The sequence below is a fragment of the Macrobrachium rosenbergii genome, chromosome 14, assembly GCF_040412425.1.
Source record: "Macrobrachium rosenbergii isolate ZJJX-2024 chromosome 14, ASM4041242v1, whole genome shotgun sequence".
In the NCBI taxonomy this organism is placed as follows: domain Eukaryota; kingdom Metazoa; phylum Arthropoda; class Malacostraca; order Decapoda; family Palaemonidae; genus Macrobrachium; species Macrobrachium rosenbergii.
In genome coordinates, this window is record NC_089754.1 from 33,169,884 (window position 1) to 33,188,066 (window position 18,183).

At 37.9% G+C, this 18,183-nt stretch overlaps 1 protein-coding gene, 1 long non-coding RNA gene and 1 pseudogene across 2 annotated transcripts in view; 2 read left to right on the top strand and 1 right to left on the bottom strand.

Moving 5' to 3' along the window:
- The window catches only part of LOC136845884 (uncharacterized), a 315,993-nt gene that overhangs the window by 233,369 nt on the left and 64,441 nt on the right, over positions 1–18,183 (bottom strand). The window lies entirely within an intron of this gene.
- LOC136845600 (uncharacterized) lies at positions 927–2,254 on the top strand. The gene is made up of 2 exons (XM_067115761.1): positions 927–1,036; positions 1,601–2,254. Exons 1-2 carry the CDS (start codon positions 1,003–1,005, stop codon positions 2,122–2,124), a joined length of 558 nt encoding a protein of 185 aa, XP_066971862.1. The 5' UTR covers positions 927–1,002; the 3' UTR covers positions 2,125–2,254.
- LOC136845638 (uncharacterized) lies at positions 12,343–17,174 on the top strand (annotated as a pseudogene).

Here is an 18,183-nt window from a genome sequence, read left to right on the forward strand (position 1 = left end):
AAATTATGAATTTTCATAAGCAATTATAAGATACACGGAAGTCCAAAAAAGAGACAGATATACCTCTTAAAAGAAACTGCTGATGGCATTTCAGTATGCTTAGAGAATGCTGATATACAAAAGATTATTGTTAAGAAGAAACTACGTTTGAATCCAAAGTCCATATATACTATTAAAGTATATATATATACTGTAATAATTAAGGAAAACAGACCCAGGAAGAGGTTTCCATACAATTATTCTGACAGCACAAACGTGAATGCATAACGAAAATTACTATACGCGCAAAGTAGGTAGTTCCACCTCTTATAAAGAAAAAACTTGAGATTTGTAAATTATCTCAAACGCCAAGATGAACAAGAGAGAACAAATATGAAAAGTTGAAAATTATTAAAAATAACAAAATGCAGTCGTCCAGATCTTCTGGAAAAAGGATACTGGAAGTAATTTAAAAATATATAAAAATAAAGAAAATGTAGTTCAGATCTGGAAAGAAGGCACTGGGGGCAATTTGAAAATACTTAAAAATAAATAAAATGTAGTCGTCCAGATATTCTGGAAAAAGGGTACTGGAAGTAATCTGAAAGTACATAAAAAACAAATAGAATGTAATTCAGATCTGGAACGAAGACACTGATAGTAATTGAAATTTTCTTCAAGATCTCAGAAATAACAACATTTACAAAACCAAAAATCTTCAGCGTAAAGTGTTAAAATACCCAAAAAATGCCCAAAGTAATGACCAAAAGATCGCAGACGTGAAAAGTCCCATCAAATCTCTTGACCTCGCTTGCCCCTTCCAATCACCACGGCTGGACTGGACTACTGGACTGTGCTTTGGTGGCCTTGGCTGACCCAGATGACCATCACTGGCCATTAGGAAGTATATAAAGAGGCTAAAAAGTGTCCAGGGCATCACAGTTCACGCTAAGAGCTCGCTATCGAAACACCTGCTGCTTCAGCCTGCATTTCACTTCGTTTCGTTCAGTCGACACTGTCAAGATGATCGCCAAGTCTATCGCTATTCTTGCTTTGGGTAAATATTCCGAAATGGATTTTGTAATCATCAAAAATGAAAGAAGTGCATGATTTATTTTTTTCTGATATCAATTAATGATCGAACCATATTGTCCCAAGAGATGATTATAAGGTATAATAAATTTGTAATGATAAATAACTAAGGGTTCCCTCTGAAATGATTGATGATTGATTCATATTCAGTGACATGAGGTGATCGCAACGCGTTATGAAAATTTATCATTCAGCAAATTATTACACTTTCTTTGATGTTAAGCCGAGATATATGAACTGCTCAACTTAAAATGTAAAGCAATACAGATAAATCATCTAGAAATTTAGGTTACAATTGTTGAAAGCACCCAAAACTATTGATGGTAAAAATAATGGCCTTTTGTACAAGGCAGGTTGATTCAAAAGGATTTTTTATAATTATTACACCATCATTATATAATTAAAAACATTACTTTTACTTTCATCTGATTTACATATTTCAATAGGTCCTAAGAATGCAGACATCTGCATCAGACACTCTCACTGACTGAAACCACATAACGAAATCTTAACAATGACTTCTTTTCAGCTATTCTGAGCACAGCCCATCCTCAGGCCGGTTACGACCTCCCAACGCCACCAACTGCACCTGGCTACTCCTACGGCGCACCTGCCGAAGGGGCAGCCGGAGCTGAAGAAGACCCCATCGCCGCCTTGACCGCCAACATCCCCGGCGGAGGCGTCCCTGGAGAAGATTACCCAATCCTGGCCTCAGTCCCAGACACAGGCTTCGTCTGCGCCGAACAGGAGTTCCCAGGGTACTACGCTGACACTGCTGACGAAGCCGGCTGCCAGGTCTTCCACATCTGCCAGTCCGACGGCCACCAGGACTCCTTCCTCTGCCCCAACGGCACCGTCTTCAACCAGCAGTACTTCGTCTGCGACTGGTGGTTCAACGTGGACTGCGCCGCCTCCCAGCAGTTCGTCGGACTCAACGCTGAGATCGGCAAAGTTCCTACTGACGAAGCTGCCTCTAATGTCTCCCCCTCGAACTTGTACGGAGCTCCACAACAAACAGCTGCTCCTTCGGGCACTTACGCAGTTCCAGTTTGAACTTTGTAACATACCAAGTGCCACTTGAATTCTAGACCATAATCAATTTTTTTCAAATCAGAAATGGTAATATGTACCAATATGCATATCAGATATTTAATTTATACAGACTTGCTAATAAAAACATTCAGGTAAATGACTCGTATAATTTCCTTCACCTCCTTGAAATTAAATATTAGACCAAAATGTATGACGTTATGTTTTAACAGCAGTATAGTTACTGTGTCTAAAAAACAGCATACCTTCAAATAATTTAAAATATTTATAAGCCACTGTAAACACATGACTCTGACGTACTTCTTAAGGTTTTAAATTGACTGTCTAACCAAAGGTGAAATTTTGAATTTATAAAAAAAAAAAAGGTTTATGCAATATTGATTGTGAAACCAGGAGAGAACTCTGTCATCATCCAGATATTTCCAACTGATTATAAAGTATTCTTAATTTAAGTAAAATTTAATTTTCTGTCATCTATTACGAATATCTAGGAAAAATGAAAATGCCAAATACTAAACCAATAATCCAACAAGTAAAAAATGTGCCGAAGTTTTTTCAGCGCAATCGAGCTTTCTGTATAGCGTATAATCAAGGCCACCGAAAATAAATCTATACTTCGGTGGTTTCGGTATAATGCCGTATGAGCCGCGCCTCATGAATCTTTAACCAAAGCCCCGTGGTGGCCTGTCCTATATCGTTGCCAGATGCACGATTATAGCTAAATTTAATCTTAGATAAATTAAGAACTACTGAGGCTATAGGACTGCAATTTAGTAAGTTTGATAATTGGAGGGTGAATGATGAACCACCCTATTTGCAGTCCTCTAGCCTCTGTAGTTTTTAAGATCTGAGGGCGGACAGAAAGAAGTTGTTGCTGTTTTTGATTGAGTGCGGACAGAATAAACTGCAGACGGACAGACAAAGACGGCACAATAGTTTTCTTTTACAGAAAACTAAAAAATAACAAAAACAAAATATCAGAAAAAAGCTCTGACCTATTCGAGTGAATAACCTCGATTGAAGCGGATAATGTCCTAAACATACTGAAATTTGTACAATCATTTACAACCGTAGAAGGAAATACGGAAGTATTTGTTGCACTTGACGCAAGTTTTCCTTAATATAGTCATAAACTGTTGATTCCATATTTTCCTTAATGAATTCATAAACTGTACGTTTGATACTAGACATTTCCATAGCGTCACGTTATAAACGCAGACATGTAACATCTCTTAAGTAAATGTGTAAAGATTTTTCTTAGAAATACACTCTTCATTCTCATACACTGTTCAAGTACACCCTACTCATTCTAATACACTGTGCATCACATATTCTTATAGAGCAACATAAATGAGGGTCATCCTCCTCCACAAAAGGCTATTTTCCCAACTGTTCATTTATATTAAGACTTTATATTTAGTTATGGCACTTGAGGAATACAAGAGTAGGTATCACAACTTGGCATAGGCAGCTTACACACAGAAACATAAGGTAAAAACAAAAATCACACCACAATCTTTCATCATTCCTGAATAATGTACCAAAGGATTAAATATTTACGAGAATATACTGTAGAACTTCTAAGTAAACTCTCTCAAAGAGGAATGTAAACAGGAAAACAGTGAAGTTCAAGTTATATAGAATATCTTGACTAACTGAAAAAAAAAAAAATAAGAAAGGTAGATAAACCTCTAAGCCTTTAGCAGTCAGAAGCAAAACATTAAAACAAGTTATATAATTAGTTATATGTTATTCCAAACAACTTCCTTTAACACTTACGATGAAAACAAATTAGCTAAGACGCCTCGGGATACTCGGGATACATCACATCACCCCAATTGCATACAGTCAGGAGCATCATCTTAAGACATGACCTTTTAAATTTTCCATACACCTTCCTCTACCGTACTCTCTTTCGGATATCAGAGCGGCCTTGGCTGACCCTCATGCCCATCTCCAGTGGTATTCAAGAGGAAGAAGGAATCCTGGGCATTGCAGACCAAGCTCGAAGTGCATTTTTGAAAGACCTGCATTCTGTCGCTTCTGCAACGATGGTGGTCAAGTCTGTTGTTGTCATTCTTACTCTCGGTAGGATATGGAATAGTGGATCGTTCTGTTTTGTAAATGTCAATTTAAACAGTTTGTGTCATTATATAAGGAATTTTCTAGTTAATATCATTGTTTTCGTTCTTGGGCTTCGAAAAGGGAGAAAGTAAGCTACGATTATTAAGAAAAAGCCATAAAACTGCGGTCCAACGGAAATTATCACTAATTAATTCATAATTAATATTCCCTTTTGTCTTTTATGTCTGCCCAACATGATATGAGCTGGTAGTCTGTGAACACAAATAAACAGACGCACAGCCCAAAATACATTTTGACCTTTCAACACCTCTCTCTCCTTTCAGCTATTCTGGGCGCAGCCCACCCTCAGGTGGGTTACGACCTGCCAGAGCCATCCCCAGCACCAGGTTACTTCTACGGCGCTCCTGAACTAGAAGCAGCTGCTTCCACCCTTTACGGCGCCGCCGCTGAAGCCGAAGAAGACACCATCGCCGCCTTGGCCGCTAACATTCTCGGAAGAGGTGTCCCTGGGGAAGATTACCCAATCCTGGATTCAGTCCCAGACACAGGCTTTTTATGTGAAGATCAACAGTTCCCTGGTAGTCTGTTGACACTGAATAAGCCGACTGCACGGGCCTTCCACATCTGCCAGTTCGACGGCCGCCTTTCCTTCCTCTGCCCCAACGGCACCATCTTCAACCAGCTATTCTGCGACTGGTGGTTCAACGTCGAGCGCCGGTTCCCAGCAGTTCGTCAGCCTCAACGCTGACATCGGCATAGGTTACGATGCCCTAGTAGGGCTGCTCAAACATCTCTCTCGAACACCTACGGAGTTCCACCCTCAACTTCTCCATCAAGCGGTTATGGAGTTCCTGTTTAAAACTGCTAACATCAAGGTTACAGGAAAATGTCAGCTTTAGCTTCCATAAATTATTCTATTATTTATTCCCAGTAACCCTGTTATATATAGGTTATGAAACAGAGAATGAAATAAAAAGAATATAAAGCTGATGTTTCTGTTTTATTATATTTTCATTAATTTTTAAATTCACTGACACCAATCCAACATTTTCTGTTGTGACGATGTTGCATGTAAAGGCATAATTTAATTTTTTTTTTAGCGAAGTTGGTGAATTTAAAAAAAATTTTTCTAAATCATACAGATAACTTCAAGATCAAAACTTAAAAAAAAAAATACTTTATAACCACAAGGTCCAAAAGTATGTAGAGTCCACAAGTATGTAAATGTAAAAGTCTACAACAGATCTCCCTATACAATGTATATCCACAACATCTTTTATACCTTGTAACTTAAAATTCAATCATATTTCTATGTGGATACAAACCACATGCAGCTCTTTCCCAAACCTCCATAGCAAATGCTACAGCTTCCAGATCTGAAATCCTATCAAACATCTGCCCTGGTATACGATGCATAGTAATATTATGTCATTATTATTCTTAAATGCACTTTAAATATTTAACAATATATATATATTATATATATATATATATATATATATAATTATATATACATCTTTTAGATAAACAATAGTAGAGAGAGAGAAACATAGTCAAAGTTGCAGAGAGAGAGAGAGAAATTATTTAATAAAACATATCAGCTCTGGCTTTTTTACCATAAAAGGACATCATGTTCGGTGGAAGCTTTATTCGAATTACTGTTTCACACCGGAATAATAAAAATATACAAATGAATAAATAAGTGATTTACTAAAATCACACCTGGAGGGAACCAGTGAGCGCAAGCAAGGTTTTGCGTAAATAAAACAGAGATTTCATTAACCAGAGGGATAAACACAATGCTTTTCTATTTAAAAAACAAATTCGAAAGTAGGCACACTAACCCGGCAAGCAAATATCCCCTGATAAAGATTTAAGACAATTACATTCAAAGAAATAGCATTATGCAATTATTTAGGTGGAAGAATAGTTGAAGAAAAAGTCACCTGACCTCATTAGTATGTTATAATGACCTCTACAAACACACCTCACATACGACCACTATGTAATCTGACTTATTCATAAGAGCATTCCATACGTCGAGACATTTGTATCTTGACTTAGTAATGATGGAAGCCCCGACGTGGAAATTGCTATTCTTTTACTTCTACCCCAGTATTTCAATCCTGTTCCAGTTTCTATGCTCTTTGTATCCCTGGAAAACTCTCTCTCTCTCTTCTCTCTCTCTCTCTCTCTCTCTCTCTCTCTCTCTCTCTCTCTCTCTCTTCTCTCTCTCTCTTAATCTTTTAAGGTATTGGTAGGAGGTGTTAAATTGCCAACAGCATTCTCTAAGCATAATGAAATGCCATCAGCTGTTTCTTCCACTTTCTGGAAACCCAGAGTTTTTGCACCCGAATGCATATTAGGAACCTTTTAAAGGTAAACATTGATATATTAAAGATTATAGCTGAGGAGAAACTTAGTTTGAATCCAAATTCATACATACTCTTAAAGTATTTCACAAATAAATGGGGGAAACATAGTGATACTGAGAGGTACTTTTTGAAAAATATAAACAAACCACAGATACTCAAATGACACATTAAATCTAGACTTTATAACTAATTTCTTATGAACTAAATTCTTATTAAGGAAGGTAAAGGAGATGGATATACCTCTTAAAAGGATATAGGACTGTAATAATTAAGGAAAACAGAATCAGGAAGAGATTTCCAAACAATTATTCTGACAGCACAAACGTGAATGCATAACTAAATTACTATTTTCGCAAAGTAGGTAGGTCCTCCTATTATGAAGAAAAAACTTGAGATTCGTAAATTATTTCAAATGCCAAAATGAAGAAGAGAGAACAAAGATGTAATGAAGAAGTAAAACATAGTCAATAAAGCTGAAAATTATTAAAAATAACAAAATATAGTCGTCCAGATCTTCTGGAAAAAGGGTACTGAAAGTAATCTGAAAGTACATTAAAACAAATAAAATGTAATTCAGATCTGGAAAGAAGACGCTGATAGTAACTGAAATTTTCCTCAAGATCTCAGAAATAACAACATTTACAAAAACTAAAATGCCTGCAGCTTAAAAGTCAAAATACCCACAAAATGTCCACAAAATGTCCAAAGCAATGACCAAAAGATCACATACGTGAAAAGTCCCATCAAATCTCTTGACCTCGCTTGCCCCTTCCAATCACCACGGCTGGACTGGACTACTGGACTGTGCTGTGGTGGCCTTGGCTGACCCAGATGACCATCGCGGGCCATTAGGATGTATATAAAGAGGCTAAAAGGTGTCCAGGGCATCACAGTTCACGCTAAGCTCGCTCTCGAAACACCTGCTGCTTCAGCCTCCATTTCACTTCGTTTCGTTCAGTCGACACTGTCAAGATGATCGCCAAGTCTATCGCTATTCTTGCTTTGGGCAAGTTTTACCGAAATGGATTTTGAAAACATACAAAATGAAAGAAGTGAATGATTCATTTTTCTTCTGAAATTAATTAATGATCGAATCATATTGTCCCATATTGTATAATGTATTTGAATCATAAATAACGAAGGGAATTATTTATTTTCCCCCTAAAATAACTGATGATCGATTCATATTCAGTGACATGAGGCGATTGCAACGCGTTATGAAAATTTATCATGAAACAAATTATTATACTTTCTTTATATTAACCCAAAATATATGAACTAATTAACTTAAAATAATAAGCAATATATATAAATCACCTACAAATTTAGGTTGCAATTGTTGAAAGCACCCAAAATATTGGTAAAAATAATGGCCTTTGGTACAAGGCAGGACCCTCTCTTAGGAAAACCAAGTTGATTCAAAAGGATTTTACATAATTATACACCATCATTATATAACTAAAAACATTACTTTTACTTTCATCCGATTTACATACTTCAATAGGTCCTAAGAGTGCAGACATCTACATCAGACACTCTCACTGACAGAAACCACTTACGAAAACTTAACCTTCTCGCCCCCAAAGCACGTACCTGTACGTGTAGCAAAACTCACCCTTTAACCCCCAACCACGTACGCGTACGTGTTCTATAGTTATGCATGAGTAACTAGCCATTACACAAATTACATTTGAAAGAACCGCGTGACCACTGTGTGGCCGCTTCATATATCCCTTATGTTTTCGCTGAGCAATCATACGGGTATCTATGTGCCCCGGTAGGAGCGTAATGCCTCCCTAACAACATGATTACTCTCGTGTCATAACACAGCTGATCCGAGTTATGCATTAGTTTCGACTTTCATGATCTTTTTTTTCGAAGTTGAGGGTATTTTTTCCTGAAACTTTTAGCATTTTTTCAAAGATCCCTTACATGTTCGATGAGCAATCACAGAGATCTCTCAGTGCCCTGGTAGAAGCGTAATGCCTCCCTAACAACGTGAGTACTCTGAGGAGATAACACAGCTGATTTGAGTTATGTATTAGTTGCAACGTTCATAATCTTTGTTTTTGAAGTAGTGGATGGTTTTGCTGAAACTTTTAGCATTTTTTCATAGACTCCTTGTAATTACCAATATTTTTATATGATTGTAAAGCTAAAGATTTGGGCTTTACAACAAAAAATATATTCAAATGTGTTTGTGCAGCATCTTACTACAGTCAATTATTTTACGTTTATTTGCTTTTTTTCTTTTTTTTATCTTCCCTCTCAATGCAAGGGCATTTAGACGTCTCACAGGCCATTTTTGATGCTCACCTAGTAATTTACAATATTTTACCTTCACAATGACAGCAAAATCACTTGTATTACTGGAATCCTTACCGTGTGGTAAGGATTTGAAAAAATTTCTACATAGTGTGTTTTCAGCCAAGCCTGTGGCTAAACTTGACTTTTCATATACGTACGCTTGACAATATTTTTCTCCACTTTATTTTCTCGTAATTACCAAAGTTTTTATATTATTATAAAGCTAAAGACTTGGTCTTTACAACAAAATTATATTCAGATGTGTTTGTGCAACATCTTACTTACTACAGTCAATTATTTTACGCTTATTCGCTTTTTTTTCTTTTTTTTATCTTCCCTCTCAATGCAAGGGCATTTAGACATCTCATAGTCCATTTTTGATATTCACCCAGTAATTTATAATCATTTACCTTCACAATGACAGCAATATCACCCAAATTACTCGTAAAATAACCGTATGGTAAGGATTTGAAAAAAATTTCTACATTGCGTGTTTCAGGCCAAGCCAGCGGCTAAACTTGACTTTTCATATACGTGCACTTGACAGTTTTTTTCTCCACTTTATTTTCTCGTAATTACCAAAGTTTTTATACTATTTTAAAGGTAAAGACTTGAGCTTTACAACAAAATTATATTCAAATGTGTTTGTGCAACATCTTACTTACTACAGTCAATTATTTTACGTTTATTCGCTTTTTTTTTTTTTTCTTATCTTCCCTCTCAATGCAAGGGCATTTAATCATCTCATAGGCCATTTTTGATGCTTACCCAGTCATTAACAATCATTTAGCTTCCCAATGACAGCAAATTTAAACAAATTACTCGAAAAATAACCGGATGGTGAGGATTTGAAAAAACTTTTGCGATCGCTGGTTTGCACTACTCCGCTAAAGAAAACTTTGCTCTCGATAATTTTACTTATCCCATTTTTTTTCTGTTTTATTCCATCTAAATACAAAGTTACATATACCGTTTTGTAGCTAAATAATTGCTCTATATACAATGGTAAAATATGAAATTCCTGTGTTGTGTAGCCTTGGTGCTATATCTCAATATATACGATAAAAAAAAAAATTTCGTTATCGGCAAAGTTCACCAAATGATAAAGGCTATTTACACAGATTTTTGTCTATTTTTTATTCCTGCATCGTAAACTTCAGTCATTTTTCAAAAGAACGCGACCAACCTGACCTCTTTCTGACGACAATTAAGTCCGCCACCGCGATTTGAAAAAATATTACAAAATGCGTTTGTAATCCAAAATAGTCCGGGGGTAAGGCTTCCCAAATTGCCATATAGGGTGGGGGTGAGAGGTTTAATGCTATAGATGGATGACTGTCGGTTTTTTCAAATAAGGTCTTTTTGCACAAAGGTTCATTATTCACAGCTGGTCAGTAGAAAGGTCATATTGGATCATTCTTAACTCGTAGTAATTCTATTTGTTCAAAATTGCAACTGGGAAATAAATTCTTGGCCTGTTCTTTCAGTTTCCTTTCTCTCTCTCTCTCTCGCACACACACACACACAAATACTTGCTAAGCGTAAAATGCATGTCAATAAGTTAGAAGTCCTTCGACTTTCACTGTATTTTCCGAGTTTCTTTCTACTCGGAGGCATCTGGAACCCCCAGAATTCCCAGGGGGTGAACACCTGAGAAGGACCGTGACCAAACCATGGAACACTCCCAAAATTCCCTAAGGGTGAACCCCAGGAAAGAACCCTGACCAAGGCATGGTACTCTAAGAATTCCCTAGGAAGGACCCCAACTGAACCATGTACCCAAGACTTCCCCTGGGAAGGACCTGACAAACCATGGTGCCCAACAACTCACCAGGAAGGCCCGACCAAACCAGGGTACACCAGATTCCCCAAGGGTGAACCTCGGGGAAGGACCCCAACCAAACCACGGCACTCCAGATTCCCCAGGGATGAACCCTGGGGAAAACCCAACCAAACCACAGCACTCCAGATTCCCCAGGGATGAACTCTGGGGAAAAACCAGATTCCCCAGGGCCTTGAACCTGGGGAACGACCTGATCTAACCATGGTTATTCAGATTTCCCAGGGATGAACCCCGGGGAAAGACCTCAGCAGAACCGAGGACATGGAAGACAATTTTCGCTCAGCTGCCTGACAGGAAAAATAATCCTGAAAATACGAAAAAGCAAAGTATTATGTAAATTTAAAGAAATCACTTACCGATTGCAACTTTGACATATGTTTTAGGAAACTACTATTGTTTATCTAAAAGATGTATGAAATTATTTTTTACTTTCCTAAAAACTGTAGTTGTTAAAAGCATTTAAAATACATATTTCATGCACATCTTTCTGCCATTCTCATAAGCATTGTTCTTTGGGTCACTTCCTTCCACTGAAGATCCGAAGAACTCTGAAGGTCTCCAAGATTCCTGACTGGAGACTCCTACCGTCTTTCTCTCTCTGGGGTTCCTTGGAGCCACCTTCTGGCATTCCAGACTTCTTACAATGACCAAAAACATGAGTCTCTGTATTTGTTGAAAGCTGGAAGATAGAAGTCTGGAATGCCAGAAGGTGACTCCAAGGAACCCCAGAGAGAGGAAGATGGTAGGAGTCTCCAGTCAGGAATCTTGGAGACCTTCAGAGTTCTTCGGATCTTCAGTGGAAGGATGTGACCCAAAGAACAATGCTTATGAGAATGGCAGAAAGATGTGCATGAAATATGTATTTTAAATGCTTTTAACAACTACAGTTTTTAGGAAAGTAAAAAATAATTTCATACATCTTTTAGATAAACAATAGTAGTTTCCTAAAACATATGTCAAAGTTGCAATCGGTAAGTGATTTCTTTAAATTTACATAATACTTTACTTTTCGTATTTTCAGGATTATTTTTCCTGTCAGGCAGCTGAGCGAAATTGCCTTCCATGTCCTCGGTTCTGCCGAGGTCTTTCCCCGGGGTTCATCCCTGGGAAATCTGAATAACCATGGTTAGACTGTGGTCGTTCCCCAGGGTTCAAGCCCCTGGGGAATCTGGTTTTTCCCCAGGGTTCATCCCTGGGGAATCTGGAGTGCTGTGGTTTGGTTGGGTTTTCCACAGGGTTCATCCCTGGGGATTCTGGAGTGCCGTGGTTTGGTTGGGGTCCTTCCCCGAGGTTCACCCTTGGGGATTCTGGAGTGCCGTGGTTTGGTTGGGGTCCTTCCCCGAGGTTCACCCTTGGGGAATCTGGTGGTAGCCTGGTTTGGTCGGGCTCCTTTCCTGGTGAGTTGTTGGGTACCATGGTTTGGTCAGGGTCCTTCCACAGGGAAGTCTTGGGTATGTTTCAGTTGGGCTTCTTCCTAAGGAATTCTTAGAGTACCATGCCTCGGTCACGGTTCTTTCCTGGGGTTCACCCTTAGGGAATTTTGGGAGTGTTCCATGGTTTGGTCGCGGTCATTCTCTGGTGTTCACCCCCTGGGAATTCTGGGGGTTCCAGATGCCTCCAAGTAGAAAGAAACTCAGAAAATAAAGTGAAAGTCGAAAGACTTCTAACTTATTGACATGCATTTTACGCTTAGCAAGTATTTGTGTGTGTGTGCGAGAGAGAGAAAGGAAAACTGAAAGAACAGGCGAAGAATTTATTTCCCAGTTGCAATTTCGAACGAATAGAATTACTACAAGTTAAGAATGATCCAATATGACCTTTCTACTGACCAGTTGTGAATAATGAACCTTTGTGCAAAAAGACCTTATTTGAGAAACCGACAATCATCCATCTAGAGAATTAATGAAGGAAAACAACGCTTGTAACACCCGGCGGGCTAAACCTTCCCATATATTTAATCTGTGGAAATTGGTAATCGCCAGGTACAACCATGACGCAGTTCACTGACTGTTCCCTGTCGTCTACCCATAAACTTCGGAATTCTCTCCCCAATTCTGTTTTTCCCTGGCGAAGATCCATGTTTATGTTTTTCTCATATTCAATTTCTATGCGTCATTTGTCAGTTACATCTAGTAGACATGATAGCGATTATGTACATCCATTTGCATTTGAATCAGTTGTTTCAAGTTGGGATCCAACAGCAGAGAGACGAAGTCAAGAGTCAATATCGTTTTGTATCATAGAAGTGAGCCCGTTTTGTGGAATAGCCTTTGATTCCCAGGGGTTTGCCTTGAAGAAATCAATCAGAATGATACTATTTTGCATTCTCAAAACGTTCAGAAAAGTCATTTTAATACCAGCCACAGAAACGAATGATCTACATGCATTACTTTCCCCTCACCCTTTTTATATTAAAATCGTGTCTACTAGACGTAACTGACAGATGACGCATAGAAATTGAATATGATGGGAAAATCATAAACATGGATCTTAACCAGGAAAAACAGAAGTGGGGAGAGAATTCCGAAGTTTATGGGTAGACGACAGGGAACAGTCAGTGAACTGCGTCATGGTTGTACCTGACGATTACCAATTTCCACAGATTAAATATATGGGAAGGTTTAGCCCGCCGGGTGTTACAAGCGTTGTTTTCCTTCATTAACCTTCTCGCCCCCAAAGCACGTACCTGTACGTGTAGCAAAACTCACCCTTTAACCCCCCAACCACGTACGCGTACGTGTTCTATACTTATGCATGAGTAACTAGCCATTACACAAATTATATTTGAAAGAACCGCGTGACCACTGTGTGGCCGCTTCATAGATCCCTTATGTTTTCGCTGAGCAATCATACGGGTAACTATGTGCCCCGGTAGGAGCGTAATGCCTCCCTAACAACATGATTACTCTCGTGTCATAACACAGCTGATCCGAGTTATGCATTAGTTTCGACTTTCATGATCTTTATTTTCGAAGTTGAGGCTATTTTTTCCTGAAACGTTTAGCATTTTTTCATAGATCCCTTATATGTTCGATGAGCAATCACAGAGATCTCTCAGTGCCCTGGTAGAAGCGTAATGCCTCCCTAACAACGTGAGTACTCTGAGGAGATAACACAGCTGATTTGAGTTATGCATTGGTTGCAACGTTCATAATCTTTGTATTTGAAGTAGTGGATGGTTTTTGCTGAAACTTTTAGCATTTTTTCATAGATTCCTTGTAATTATCAATATTTTTATATGATTGTAAAGCTAAAGATTTGGGCTTTACAACAAAATTATATTCAAATGTGTTTGTGCAGCATCTTACTACAGTCAATTATTTTACGTTTATTCGCTTTTCTTCTTTTTTTTTATCTTCCCTCTCAATGCAAGGGCATTTAGACGTCTCACAGGCCATTTTTGATGCTCACCTAGTAATTTACAATATTTTACCTTCACAATGACAGCAAAGTCACCCATATCAGTCGAAAAATAACCGTGTGGTAAGGATTTGAAAAAAAATTTCTACATAGCGTGTTTTCAGCCACGCCTGTAATTACCAATATTTTTATATGATTGTAAAGCTAAAGATTTGGGCTTTACATCAAAAATATATTCAAATGTGTTTGTGCAGCATCTTACTACAGTCAATTATTTTGCTAAACTTGACTTTTCATATACGTACGCTTGACAATATTTTTCTCCACTTTATTTTCTCGTAATTACCAAAGTTTTTATACTATTGTAAAGCTAAAGACTTGGGCTTTACAACAAAATTATATTCAGATGTGTTTGTGCAACATCTTACTTACTACAGTCAATTATTTAACGTTTATTCGCTTTTTTTTCTTTGTTGTATCTTCCCTCTCAATGCAAGGGCATTTAGACGTCTCATAGTCCATTTTTGATGCTCACCCAGTAATTTATAATCATTTACCTTCACAATGACAGCAATATCACCCAAATTACTCGTAAAATAACCGTATGGTAAGGATTTGAAAAAAATGTCTACATTGCGCTTTTTCTGCCAAGCCAGCGGCTAAACTTGACTTTTCATATATGTGCGCTTGACAGTTTTTTCTCCACTTTATTTCCTCGTAATTACCAAAGTTTTTATACTATTGTAAAGCTAAGGACTTGAGCTTTACAACGAAAGTATATTCAAATGTGTTTGTGCAACATCTTACTTACTACAGTCAATTATTTTACGTTTATTCGCTTTTTTTCTCTATTTTTATCTTCCCTCTCAATGCAAGGGCATTTAGACATCTTATAGGCCATTTTTGATGCTCAAACAGTAAATTTCAATCATGTACCTTCACAATGACAGCAAAGTCACCCATATCAGTCGAAAAATAACCGTGTGGTAAGGATTTGAAAAAAAATTTCTACATAGCGTGTTTTCAGCCACGCCTGTGGCTAAACTTGACTTTTCATATACGTACGCTTGACAATATTTTTCTCCACTTTATTTTCTCGTAATTACCAAAGTTTTTATACTATTGTAAAGGTAAAGAATTGAGCTTTACAACAAAATTATATTCAAATGTGTTTGTGCAACATCTTACTTACTACAGTCAATTATTTAACGTTTATTCGCTTTTTTCTTTTTTTTTTATCTTTTCTCTCAATGCAAGGGCATTTAATCATCTCATAGGGCATTTTTGATGCTTACCCAGTCATTAACAATCATTTAGCTTCCCAATGACAGCAAAATTACCCAAATTACTCGAAAAATAACCGGATGGTGAGGATTTGAAAAAAACTTTTGCGATTGCTGGTTTGCACTACTCCCGCTAAAGAAAACTTTGCTTTCGATAATTTTACTTATCCCATTTTTTTCTGTTTCATTCCATCTAAATACAAAGTTACATATACCGTTTTGTAGCTAAATAATTGCTCTATACAATGGTAAAATATGAAATTCCTGTGTTGTGTAGCCTTGGTGCTATATCTCAATATATACGATAAAAGAAAAAAATTTCGTTATCGGCAAAGTTCACCAGATGATAAAGGCTATTTACACAGATTTTTTTTTTTCTATTTTTTATGCCTGCATCGTAAACTTAAGTCATTTTTCAAAAGAACGCGACCAACCTGACCTCTTTCTGACGACGATTAAGTCCGCCACCACGATTTGAAAAAAATATTACAAAATGAGTTTGTAATCCAAAATAGTCCGGGGGTAAGGCTTCCCAAATTGCCATATACGGCGGGTGTGAGAGGGTTAACAATGACTTCCTTTTCAGCTATTCTGAGCACAGCCCAACCTCAGGCGGGTTACGACCTCCCAACGCCACCAACTGCACCTGGCTACTCCTGCCGAAGGGGCAGCCGGAGCTGAAGAAGACCCCATCGCCGCCTTGGCCGCTAACATCCCTGGAGGAGGCGTCCCTGGAGAAGATTAACCAATCCTGGCTTCAGTCCCAGACACCGGCTTCGTCTGTGCCGAACAGGAGTTCCCAGGGTACTACGCTGACACTGCTGACGAAGCCGGCTGCCAGGTCTTCCACATCTGCCAGTCCGACGGCCACCAGGACTCCTTCCTCTGCCGCAACGGCACCGTCTTCAACCAGCAGTACTTCGTCTGCGACTGGTGGTTCAACGTGGACTGCGCCGCCTCCCAGCAGTTCGTCGCACTCAACGCTGAGATCGGCAAAGTTCCTACTGACGAAGCTGCCTCTAATGTCTCCCCCTGGAACTTGTACGGAGCTCCACAACAAACACCTGCTCCTTCGGGCACTTACGCAGTTCCAGCTTGAACTTTGTAACATACCAAGTGCCACTTGAATTCTAGACCATATTTAATTTTTTTCAAATCAGAAATGGTAGTATATACCAATATGTATATCAGATATTTAATTTATACAGACTTGTTACTAAAAACAATCAGGTAAACGACTGGTATAATTTCCTTCACGTCCATTAAATTAAATATTAGACCAAAATGATATGAGGCTATGTTTTAACAGCAGTATAGTTATCGGGTCTCAACATCATACCTTCAAAAAATTAATATTTATAAGCCACTGTGAACACATAATTCTGACGTGCTTCTTAAGGTTTTAAATTGACTTTCTAAACTCTAACTGCAGGTGAAATCTTGAAGTAAAAAAAAAAAAATAAAAATATGCAATATTGATTGTGAAACCAGGAGAGAACTCTGTCATCATCCAGATATTTCCAACTGATTATAAAGTATTCTTAATTAAAGTAAAGTTAAATTTTCTGTCATCTATACCGAATATTTAGGAAAATGTCACATACTAAACCAATAATCGAACAAGTAAAAAATGCGCCGAAGTTTCTTCAGCGCAATCGAGTTTTCTGTATAGCGTATAATCAAGGCCACCGAAAATAAATGTATACGTCGGTGGTCTCGGTATAATGTTGTATGCGCCGCGGCCCATGAATCTTTAACTACGTCTCGGTGGTGGCCTGTCCTACATCGTTGCCAGATGCATGTTTATGGCTAAATTTAACCTTAAATCAAACAAAAACTACTGAGGCTAGAGGGCTGCGATTTGATATGTTTGATGATTGGAGGATGGATGATCAACATTCCCATTGGCAGCCCTCTAGCCGCAGTAGTTTTTAAGCTCTGAGGGCGGACGGACAGACAAAGCCGGCACAATAGTTTTCTTTTACAGAAAACTGAAAAGCATAGAGTATTAATTCAGACGAATTTTACGGTGGAAAGAGTTCAAGAGGAGATGGCTACATAACCGATGAATGAAATGTTTAAAAATGCAAAGTGAAAGAGCTCTGGTAACACATCTTGACTAATAGAGTTTTGCTGGATCCCCGTTGGGAAAGGAAAAGTATCAGGCTAAAATTAGTATTTAATAAAATTACTAGTGATAATCTCTCTGTATTTGCTGTTCCCGAAATACGACTTGACTCTTATAATTTTTTGAGTGGCACAATACTTCTATGGTAACTGGTGATCGCGTTCACGTATTCCTTTTTGGAGATGTGGATATGACCATCCCAACTATACTTTCCCATGCTGATGGAAATACAGGAAAACTCCTTTATTAACAATCAAATCAGCATTTGCTGCAATGGCAGAGGAGTGGTGTGCCAGCAATATTAATTAAACATATGTATGGTTCTCCCAGCAAAGGAAAATATACACTTTTCAAGCTAATTCGAGGATGAAATTCCAAAATACGAAATATTTACTAGTGAAATATTTTCCAGGAACATGAAATAAAAAAGCGGTAAATATTTACTGGCGAAATATTTTTCTGGAACAGGAAACTAAAAACAAGTAGATATTTACTAGCAAAATATTTTTCTGGAACAGGAAACTAAAAAAAAGTAGATATTTACTAGCGAAATATTTCCAGGAACAGGAAATAGAAAAAGAGGTAAATATTTACTGGCAAAATATTTTCCAGGAACAGGACATTTTTAAAAAAAGTAGATATTTACTGGCGAAACGTTTCTCTGGAACAGGATATTAGCTG